This window comes from Ctenopharyngodon idella, chromosome 2 (genome assembly GCF_019924925.1).
Source record: "Ctenopharyngodon idella isolate HZGC_01 chromosome 2, HZGC01, whole genome shotgun sequence".
NCBI classification, from domain to species: Eukaryota; Metazoa; Chordata; class Actinopteri; order Cypriniformes; family Xenocyprididae; genus Ctenopharyngodon; species Ctenopharyngodon idella.
The window spans coordinates 42602939-42615052 of record NC_067221.1 but is presented as its reverse complement, the minus strand read 5'-3'; the positions used below and the strand labels follow the sequence as shown (position 1 = coordinate 42615052).

At 37.4% G+C, this 12114-nt stretch overlaps 1 protein-coding gene across 1 annotated transcript; it reads left to right on the top strand.

Moving 5' to 3' along the window:
- The first annotated feature begins 5793 nt into the window (after positions 1-5793).
- On the top strand, positions 5794-12017 carry pnp5b (purine nucleoside phosphorylase 5b). Its single transcript, XM_051864330.1, has 6 exons — positions 5794-6053; positions 7859-8028; positions 8137-8240; positions 9407-9582; positions 10043-10233; positions 11108-12017. Exons 1-6 carry the CDS (start codon positions 6031-6033, stop codon positions 11320-11322), a joined length of 879 nt encoding a protein of 292 aa, XP_051720290.1. The 5' UTR covers positions 5794-6030; the 3' UTR covers positions 11323-12017.
- Positions 12018-12114: the final 97 nt, after the last annotated feature.

Below are 12114 nucleotides of genomic sequence, written 5' to 3'. Positions count from 1 at the left end.
TTATAATTATTACAAGTATGCGTGAATATTTATGAGCGCATAGGAATCTACAATGAATGTGTACTTTTAAAAATTAAAATATTTTAAATGAATCATTAAATCGAACTAGAGATAAAAAGGTTAAATTAAGATTAAAATTGTTTGCAAAACATAAAAGAAACTGTAACCAGTTAAACCACTTAAGACACACTTTACATTATACATATATTTTTTTAAATAAAAAAATCTTGATGTTGATAAAAATGATAATGAACATTATGCATTAATAACCCAAGGATTTAAGATACAATGGGTGATATTTATATATTAAACAATTAACAAATTCTGTAATTAATATTTGGATGACTCGAGTGGAACATTTGAATAAGAAAACAAACTTTTGAACATTTTAACATTCAGTCAGTTTAAATCTTTTTTCCTTTATTTTTAATTTATTTAAAAAGAAATCATAAAAAACACAAAATCATTGTTTGTTTTTTCATATGTGAAAACATTTTCTTTATTTCAGCCTAAACAGTGCATCACAAATCTATTAATATGATTATTGCGCTACTTCTAGAGAGTAGTGATGCTGTGATGCTTTAGTGCTGGAGAAGCTGAATTAAAGGGCTTTTCTTTCATGGTCTCATTCTTCATCTAGGGGGTTTTTTGTTCTGATTCAGGCACTTTGCACAAACTTATGGATGTTGGTAGTTTGTGAAGCGCTGGAACAGAACATCTTGGGAACACCAGCAGACAAAGGAGGCCTTGAGAGGAATAAGAACTCAGAGAGTGACCAGGCGTTTCTTTAATGAGAGAGGCAGGAGTGAGTGAGTGTGTGAAAATTTGTGAAGAGTGTGTGAAGAAATTTGTTAAGCCCTGGTAAGCCTAAATCTAAGTCATATGCTCAGTTAGTGGACTTGTTAAAAAAACATTTCAACCCAAAGCCAAGATAGTTCAACAATTCAAGTTTGACTCACTCTCATGGAGGCCGGATGTGAACAATAACTCCCTGTTGAAAAAACAGCATATGCAGGTCAGGTATGTTTTGAAGCATGGAAGCTGGTTTGAGCTGGTTTATGCTGGTCCTGAGCTGGAGCTAGTTGCTTAGGACCAGCATAAACAAGTTCAAACCAGGTGAAACGCTGCAACAGACGCTGAAAGACAGACTGGTTTGCAGAGTTAATGATGAACGAATCCAAAGGAAGTTGTTATCGGAACAAAATCTGACCTTTGATAATGCGCTGAAAATAGCACTTTCCTTGGAGGTGGCGGAAAAAAATGCACAGGACCTGCGGAATAACAGTGAAGCAGCGGCATGTCACAAGTTGTGCAATAGCAGCACAGCTGACAGCGGAGCCGTGAAAAAGAAATGCAAACCAGTGTAGCAAGTAAGTCCTGTTACAGATGCAAGGGAACATATCATGTTGCACCTGATTGTTGATTTAAAACAGAGAAATGTCACGCATGTGGTAAAACTGGTCACATATCGCACGTTTGCAGAAACAAAGGTAAAACGGCCAGTAGAGGGAGAGAAAGAGACAGCAGAGATAAAGAGAGCCCAGGACGATGTTCTCGTGCAAATAAAGTGGAGGAAAGTGACAGCGATGATTCTGTTGACACGTTCACACTGGGTTGCATTAAGGAATATATAGGGAAAGTTAAGAGTGAAAATCCATCTAAAGTGCAGCCATACAGAGGACATGCAAATGGATGGGCACAAAGTGAAACTAGAAATAGACACTGGATGTAATCTTACCATTTTAAATGGAGACATTCAAGGAATTGAGAAAAAGTGGGAAAAACACTAAGACCGACTGAAATTAAACCGGAAACTTATATAGGACAACCGATCAAAGTGAGAGGCACTTGCCAGGTTGCAGTGGAGTACCAAGAGCAAAAGAAAACGCTCCCTGTTGTTGTAGTGGCTGGCAGTGGTCCAAACCTGCTGGGAAGAGGATGGTTAGCAGAATTAAAATGATCTTGGGTTCAGTACAGACAAGTACTACAGATTCAAACAGAAGATGATTTATTACACAGGGTACTGGTGAAACACAGCGAAGTCTTTAAAGAGGGCCTGGGGACGTTGAGAGGGGTTCAAGCTAAAATTCATGTTTCTTCAGATGCAGTGCCCTAGGTTTTTCCGCTCCAGATCAGTGCCCTATGCAATGCGAGCCAAAGTGGATGAGGAGATAAACTGCCTACAAAAGGAGCAGGTCATCCAACCCGTAAAGTACTCTGAGTGGGCTGCACCTGTGGTTCCAGTTCTGAAGACTGATGGCTCCATAAGGCTCTGTGGCGACTGTAAGTTGACTGTTAATAGAGCAGCATCCCTAGAGCAGTACCCAATACCCCGCTTGAGGATCTGTGCAGCACACTGTCTGGAGGTAAAAAGGTCTCTAAAGTGGACCTGAGTCATGCCTACCAGCAGGTGGTGGTCGATGAGGAGTCTCAAAAGTATTTGACAATAAATACTCAAAGAGGTCTGTTCATCTAACAGAGGTTACCTTTCGGAGTGGCATCAGCTCCTGCTATTTTTCAAAGAATAATGGAAGGACTGGTGCAGGGGATTCCTAAAGTAGCCATTTATTTGGACGATATCTTGATAACAGTCATGGATACGGCAGACCACTTAAAGAACCTGGGGTCAGTGTTGCAAAAGCTGGAAAATGCTGGGCTGAGACTCAAAAGAGAGAAGTGCGTGTTCTTGCAGGATGACGATGAATATCTTGGTCATAAAGTGAACGCTCAAGGTCTCCAGCCCGTGGAAAGAAAAGTGAGGGCGATTTTAGAGGCCCCATCTCCATCTAATGTGCCAGAACTAAAGGCCTACCTAGGGTTATTAAACTGGAAAATTTCTCCCAAATTTAGTGACCTGCCTGGCACCACTAGCACTGGGAGTGGATGACAGAACAGGAAGAGGCCTTCCAGCATCTGCAATCTGCGAATGTCCTGATACATTATTCGGCAGATAGAGATCTAGTATTAGCATGTGATGCATCACCCTATGGGGAAGGGGCTGTGTCATCACACAGATTGGAAGACGGCAGCGAATGACCACTAAGTTTCATGTCTCGCACACTGTCAGCGGAGGAGAAAAAATTAATGGTTGACATGTTTGGGGATGTTTTAGCTTTAAGGGGGGGGGACTGTAGTAGACTGAGTGCAATTCTGGCAGTTCCAGTTGTGGCCGCTAGGGGGTGTATATGCTTATGTTGAGTGGGAATTTACCTGTTGAAGAAGAGTGTTAGTCCTGGTAAATAGCCAGGTTCTGTTTGTCGATTCTGTAATAAGAGTAGTTATTAATGAACACACCCTCCTGTATTCTCCTCTCCTGTGTGTTTTTTTATGCCAAGTTACCACACTCTCTGTCAACACTCTCTCTGTGACTTTATCTGATATCATTGTGGAAGAGAAACTCAACCTTCTGTGTTTAGTTGAAACATGGCACAAACAGGCGGATGGTTTTGTTTTTAATGAACTTATTCCTACTGGCTACCGGTTATTTGATGTCCCGCGATCCTCTGGTAGAGGTGCGGGTATCATTGTATTGTATAATCAATACAATCTCCTGTAGCTGTTCCTTTGTTTAATTCATTTGAACTCTCACTCTACTGCCATAGTTACAGTCTCCAGGCCTCCGAAGATGACATTTTATCAGAGTTTGCGGATCTGTTATCTTACCTGTGCCTCAAATTTGAGAGAATTCTTATTTCAGGGGATTTTAACATCCATATGGACACAAAAAGACTTAACAAAATACTTTTTTGTCTTTATTGCAGTGCTTCGATTTAAATCAGTTTGTTGACCTTTAACAAAGGACGCACCTTACATCTTGTGATTTCAAATGAATCCATTGTCTCAGTTGTCTACCATTGATTTAGGGTTGTATATCTTTTTTGATATGAATCTACCTGTTGCTAACAACTCCTCTTCTCGTATTAAATGGAGATCGGTTGAGCCTTCTGACTTTTCTCCCAACAGCTTTTAAAATTGCTGCAAACTTTGACTATGAAAACGTTAATCATTTCCGTCCCATATCCAATCTCCCTTTTCTTGCTAAAACTTTGGAGCAAGTTGTTGCTACTGCGTTAATTTCTCATTTAACTGAAAATAATCTTTTTTAGCCCTTGCAATCTGGCTGCTGTAAATCCCATAGCACTGAAACAGCTCTGGTTAAAGTCACTAATTATTTGTTAATTGCTTCAGATTCTGTCTGTCTTTCAATTCTGATCCTTCTTGATCTCAGTGCCGCTTTTGACACTGTAATCATTCTCTTTTAATTACTCATCTAGAAACTGTCTTTGGGGTCTCTGATACTGCACATAATTGGTTTAAGTCCTCACAGATCATAAGCAGTTTATTCCCATGGATGGATTTGGGTCTGAGGTTTGTGTCGCGCAATCTGGAGTCCCTCAGGGATCAGTTTTAGGCCCCTTGCTTTTTAACATCTATATTTTTCCACTTGGTCAGATTTTGAGATGTCTTGGTCTGAAATTTCATTTTTACGCAGATGACACTCAAATTTACATACATTCAAAACCTGATGATACTGTGCCTGTGGATTTTCTTTCTCAATGTATTTCTAAGATAAAAGAATGAATGTCATGAAATTTTCTTTGTCTCAACAGTGAAAAGACAGTTTGTTAATAGTGGAGAATAAAGTCCGAGAGTTATTTTCATTGTTACTGATAATGTCAGAATAGAAGAAAGATTTAGCAGCAGTAATGACGCTTTTGTAATGGAGAAGATGATCTGTATACATTTGTTGATGAATGATTAGAACGGTTTTTTTTGCTAGTCTCTCCAGACGTCGGCCCATCCTTTTCATATTATGAAGTTCATGGGTGTACCAAGGTGAGGACCTAGTAAATGAGACTATACAGGTTTTCAGACGAGCTAATGAATTTAATGGATGGGATAAACAGTCATTATAATGATCCACCAGATTAGCAGTACAAAGTGAAGGGAAAATAGAATAAAGAGAGTAATGGGTTCCATTGCCAGTGCTGTCTTTCCCCGTTGCTGAGAAGTTGATTAATGCTTTTGTATTTTCCCATATTGACTTTTGCAATGTTTTGTTGGCTGGGGCTTCAAAAGCTTCCCTGAACAAATTGTAGGTTGTGCAAAAATTGGGCCGCTATAGGATAAGAAATTATATCACTCCTGTCCCTGTTAGGGTTGGTTTTAAATTTCTGATGCTTACTTACAAGTCCTCGCATGGTTTGGGACCTCTGTATTTTAACTCCCTATACCCCAGTGCGTGACCTTCGCTCGTCTGAAGCTGGTCTTTAACTGTTCCACCAACCCTTTAAGACTGATGGGAGATCGGGCTTTCTCTTCACTAGCTCCAAAACTCATTACCTATTGAGATTTTGAAAAATCTCGCCTTAAAACTCATTTTTTAGGGTAGCTTTTACTTGAATATTTGTATTAATGTTATATTATTTTATTTTTAATTGTTTTGAAAGCATTTCTGCTCTTATTGCTTATTGTATAATATTATATGGTGTATTTTGTTTTATTTGTTCTTATAAAGCACTTTGAGATGTAACATGTAAAGGCGCTATAGAAAATAAAGATTATTATTATATTAATAAAATAAATGAATTACCATCTACTAAAGCCTTGCTTCAGTCAACTTCAGTTTTTTATTAGTAAACTTGCATTTATGAATGTGAAATCTGCTCAAAAAACAGAAACAAATTAATTTTGAAGATTTTTCTGTTTATCACATTTTTTTTTTCCCGGTAGAGGCTCGGCGAATGACGTCACAAAGCATTGCGCTCCAGGAAATGCGCGCGTCCTCCTCCCTCGAGTTCACACCCGCGCGCGCAGCCAATGAGCGCGCGCGCCGCATGAATAGAGAATCTGATGGAGGAGGAAACGCATTTTATAAGGTCATTCTCATGCACACACGCACTCAGAGCCAGATAAAGGAGTTTAACGGAACACCGACGACATAAAAGGAAACATTTACCAGAGACTCACACACACAACCGCGCGACTTTCTTCTGTTCTTCAGTGACTGAAGCTCAGAAACTCATCGAAATGTTTCCTGATTCAACTACAGGGTACGTTTTAATCTGTTATATATAACGGAATTGCGTTTGGAGGTTTATAATCTGATGGTTGATAGCTTAAACACTGATGTGAATCATTTCAGCTGCGTATCGCGCGCTGTGACATCATCACTCCAGCTCTTGCATCAGACATGTACTGGACGTCACATCGTCGTTATAATATCTGTTTATTTCTGTGAGTTTAAGAAATAAATTAATCTATTAGGTTGTGCTGAAACCTGTTAAGCAGGTTTGACACACACACACACACACACACACGTGCTACATCACGATGATGTTTTACATAAACAGACTGTACAAACACCGTCAAAGATAGGACAGTTACGTATAATACATGATATAAGTTCATGAATGATGAAAAGTAAAGTAATAATAAGATATAACTCCTGTCGAGATGCGCGGGCACGTGTAATATGTGATGCTGAGGAAACCCGGTGCGCGCGCGCAGTGACGTGCGCTTCATCACGTATCACTCGATCAGACCCTGATGATGATGATGAAGATGAAGTGCATTCTCAAATAAATGATCAGTTTGGTTTGCTAGTATATAACTGCTTTACAGATATACATCATTAACTACGCGTGGTTTATTAGTGGTCAGTCAGACTCAGAAATTCATTAAATTCAATGAAAACTTATTTCTGGAAAGTGACTCATTTCAGACTCTGATTCAGTTACAGCTTTGACTGATTCGGGGAGTTGCTCTATTAGTCAACCGAGTCCATTAAAAGAATAATTAATCAGTCTAATCCATTATTTTGAGGTCTTTGTCTTTTCATCACATTCAACTCAGATCCAAGTTGTGAATATATGATTTGTTGTTATAAAAACATTAGAAAGCAGACAGACTGACTCCAACAAACCCTCACCTTCATCCAGACACTGTTATTTCAGTCAGAGATACTTTTCTCTCCTAAACATTGCATTACATAAGCATTCGTAGGTTGATTTGAAAACATGGCTATTTTAGTTTGAGCATAAAACACAATTTAGTGAAGCTTGAGCTAAAAAATAACATTTCTTATTACACATTTCAAGTAAATTTAATGATAGTAAATGAGATAACATAAAACTAAATAACATTATTTAATAATAAATTAAAAAAGAAATAAATATATTTAATTAACGTTTATTTTACAATAAAAAAAAATTTTTCCCCTCCTTGAGGTACAGTCATGAGGAATGCAAGATTGAAAATAACAATTTAAAATAACATTTGTTAACGGGGTCAAAAATACATATCTTACACATTCTCAAGTAAATCGAATGATAGCAAATGAGATAATTTAAGTAACATTAATATATAAAATTGAGTAATATTATTTAAATTATTTTTAAATATTATTTAATAATAATTTACATAATATTATTTAAAAATAAATTAATATTATTTAATTATATTTAAATAATATTAATGAAAAATAAATTAAATAATGTTATATAATAATAAATTACATTTATTATTTAATAATTAAAAAAATAAATTTAATGAACAGTTACTTTACAATTTAAAAAAAAAAAGTTACATGATTTTTTCCCCCTCCTTCAGGTACATGAAATCATTTAAATAACATTAATTTAAAATTAAATAATATTATTTCATTTATTTTTAATAATATTATTTAAAATAAATCAAATAATATTATGTAAAATATAATTTAATTTTATATTTTATTATGTAAAATATAAAATTAAATAAAAATAATAATAAAAATTAAATAATAAATAAATTCATTTAATGAACATTTATTTTACACATTTGTTTAAAGAGTTACATGGTTCTTTCCCTCCTTCAGGTACAGTTATGAGGAGTGCAAGGACACGGCTGAGTGGCTGTTAACTCGGGTTCAGGTGCGCCCTCTGGTGGGGATCGTGTGCGGCTCCGGTCTCGGCGGATTGGCAGACATGCTGAAAGATCAGCTAGTCATCAACTACAGAGACATCCCAAACTTCCCTCAGAGCACTGGTGAGTTCAGACAGTTCATGTTTAGTTCTGTACGTGAAAACTGTTTGATGCTCCAGCCGCTGTGCCGACTGACTGTTGTTATACGCTCCATCTGCTTGTGTTCTGTAGTTCACGGCCACGCTGGAAAGCTGGTGTTCGGCACCCTAAAAGGAAAGCCATGCGTTTGCATGCAGGGAAGGTTTCACCTCTATGAAGGATACCCCATTCAGAAGGTGATTAACACACTGAAACTGCAGCTCTAAGAACGTTATTTCTGAATGTAAAGTTTTTAAAAGTTTTAAAAATGTTTTTTCTTGGTTATGCGAACGTTAAGGATGCATTCCATTTCATCAGTTTGCAAACATTAATGTTACTTTTGAATGTTCTCGGAATGTTCTGAAACAAAAATTTTAAAATGAAATGTTTCAAAAAATGTTAAAATTGTGTTTTTGTTTTGGGAACATAATTAAAGACCAGATAACTTTGAGAGAACGTTCTATTAACGTTACTGGAAGAACATTTGTTCATAACTTGAACAAAACGTTCCTCAAGGCCTGTTGATGCTGACAGACAGCAGCTGCTCATGATCCGGCAGTATTTGCTCAATGTAAACATCAGTGGCATCTTTACAACGTCTTTATTAATAAAACACAAACTTTGCACCACAGAGTTACATAATCATCTCAGCTGTTTCTCTAGTTCAGCTGCAGCTTTTCTCCATCTTCATCTGTCGTCAGTGTGTAATGTTGCTGTTTGATCATGAAAAAACTCATTATTATTCTTCTCTATATCAGTGTCAGTGTTTCTGAAACGCCTCCATCTTGAGTTTTCTTCACAATATTCCTCTTTTAAATAATTCATACGCAGAATAAAGGGGCGGGGCCTGGTTGAGTTAGTTAGTAGTGTGTTGAAACTGGCGGTTATGGTAAGGGGCGGGACATTTCCCAAACACCAATCACAACACACTGCTCCAGCCGACCAATCAGATCACATTGTGCTTTTCAGAAGGAGGGGCTTCACAGAGACAGGAACTAAACAGGGGTGTGTTTCCCAAAGCGAACTATGGTCGCAAGTTCTGTCGTTACCAATAGAGTTTAATGGGACTTACGAGCATAGTTGACTAACGATGCTTTTGGGAAACACACCCCAGAGCATTACTGACAGACTGGGAAGAGAGGAGCTGAACAATGGAGAATATGAGGAAAATAATCAACCTGTTCTAGTAGAGCCTGAAAACAACATCAAGACTGTGTAGAAGTCTTTAAAACTCTTTGAAAATAATGTCACATTGCAAAGACATTCTTTATGAAATACATATTTGTGTTGATTTTGAGATGAAATATGATGTTTGAAATATGACTATCATGATTTTCATTGTGTTTGGTTTGTGTTCTGGCAGACCACCATGCCCATCCGGGTCTTTAGGCTCATGGGTGTGGAGACGGTTCTCCTGACCAACGCCGCTGGCGGACTGAACCAGGACTTTAAAGTGGGTGACATCATGGTCATAAAGGATCACATCAATATTCCAGGCTTCGCTGGAAACAACCCGTTAGTGGGAACGAACGACGAGAGGTGAGATTGTGCTGGTCTGAGTTTAGTGTGTGTGTGTGTGTGTGTCTGACTGATGATGATTTAATACCTTTGTGAGTAAGATATTTTACTACATGAATAATGCTTTAACAGTAGAGACAGGCCATTCATAAATCATAATTCATAATTGAAATGTAGGGCGGGGCTTGATTTTGTCCGCGTGGAATTGATTGGATGGTTGTGGTTTGCTATTGGTGGATCTCATGTGAGTGACAGGTTGCCCCGCCCTCATCATCAGAGAAGAGAAGAGATGCTGAAAGAGGGAGGAGAAGATATTCTGATTCAAGATTACCAGGAACATGAATTTAAAGCAATCTGATAAATCATTTAGAATAAACACTGCAATATTCCATAAAAACAAGAATTCTCCACTTTGATTTCATGGTGACTTTATAACCATGGTTCTTTTTTCTTCATGATGTTGACCGTTTCTTGATCGCAGGTTTGGCACGAGGTTCCCGTGTATGTCGGACGCGTATGACCGCGGTCTGCAGCAGCTGGCGCACGACGTCGCGGCGGAGCTGGACTACTCCTCGTTCATGCAGGAGGGCGTTTACAGCGCTCTGGGCGGCCCGTCCTTCGAGACGATTGCTGAGTGCAAAATGCTCCGCTTCCTCGGAGTCGATGCTGTGGGTGAGTTATCAGGAAAAATTAAAAACAAACCCTTTTACTTTCTTAACATGTTTCTGGTCTTATTCTGAATGATTCATCAGTGCATGATATTCTAGAGAAAGACAGAATGTTTGCTGCATACTGTGTAGAAAGTACTACATTTGATTTGAAACTTACTTTGTTAGCGCTTCTATATAGTATGGAAGTAGGCATATTTGGACTCTTCATCAAAATAACAACTGAAAACTTTTCCAGTGATGTGATCAATCCCTCTTATTCTCCAATTCCTGCTGGAACATGTAGTGTGTTGGTTTAATTATAAACAATAACAGATACTTTACTGTTAACTTCAACTGTAATTTAAGTCATTTTCTAATGTTGATTTATTATTTTGTTAATTTTATTCATGTAATATATATATATATTAGGGCTGTCAATTAATTAATTGGTGATTAATCTAATCACATCAAATTTGGCTCAGAAATTACCCACAAAAGTCATTATTGTGTTAAATGAGAAAAGCATCAAATAAACATTACAAAAAGTAGTTTTAGAAATAAATATTTTATTTGATTCAACATAGAATTTATAACACATAAACTTGGAGGTTTTAACGGCCATGATTTTTTTGAATTAGTATTTAGATTTATTTACAGACCAAAACAGTTTGTTTTCCAACATTCTTCAAAATATTTATGTTTCTGCAAAAGAAAGAAAATCATACTGGTTTGAAACTACATGGGAGAGGAAATGTAAATAAACAGGCAAACTATCCCCAAAATATGAAATAATTTTATTTTTTTTTAATGAAGTGATACTCTAAATAAGAAACTAAAACTGCCGGTAGGTGGCGTTAAACTGGCGTTAATGTGTGTGTGTGTGTGTGTGTTTTCAGGGATGAGCACCGTTCATGAGGTGATCGTGGCGCGTCACTGTGGAATGAGGGTGTTGGCTCTGTCTCTGATCACCAATAAGTCGGTGATGGATTATGACAGTGAGAAGAAGGCCAATCACGAGGAGGTTCTGGAGACGGGAGAAATGAGAGCCAAGCAGCTGGAGAAACTGGTCTCCACCATGGTTTCCCGCATCAAAACAGTCAAATCCTATTAGTGAGCGAAGCCCCTCAAACACGACCGCACAACTAGATGCTCGCTAGATGCCTTTAGTGACTCCAAAGTTTATCATACACTCATTACTTTTGCTTTCTAATGTTTACATTCCAGAGACAGAGCGTTTTAGGGAACATGTTCCCATGCGGCGACTGATCCAAACTAACACACCGCTGCTTCTGTCATCGCCAAATCATTTCACTTCACTGATTATAATGTTGCTGTTTTAGTATGTATTTATTGTGACCAAATGTCTGATTTATTTAAAACTAAGTTAAACAACTGGAGATAAATACCAAAAAGTCACTGAAATATGTCCAGTAAAGAAGGAAATTGGGAGCTTTTTTAAAACATCTATCTTACATCTAAAGAAACGTTACTGAATTCACTTTGAGGTATTTAACAAACACCGAACTTGAATACTGTATTTATGTGACCTATTTATGTAAAGGTGAGGTTTTTGAAGTTAAAATGAGGGTGAATGTTGTTTTTAATTGCACTAAATGATGGAGTTGGTGTTTTGTGTGTCTTTTTTAAGACCTTCATCTGAATTGCTGTTTTATTGACATACTCCAGCACTTTCCCCAGAAAGTAAAAGTTTTTTTTACCGAAACTTTAAGATTGCACTTCAAGCTATTTGATACATATTGTCCCTAATATCTTATGCTTAAATGGAATTAAATGAAAATTTTTTGACATCGTGTTGCTGTAAGTTTCCTTCATCTTTCTTGTGCTTCTTAGTCAGTGGTGTCTGTTTTCCACCAGACATTTCGTTTCATCAAACTCTCCGTGA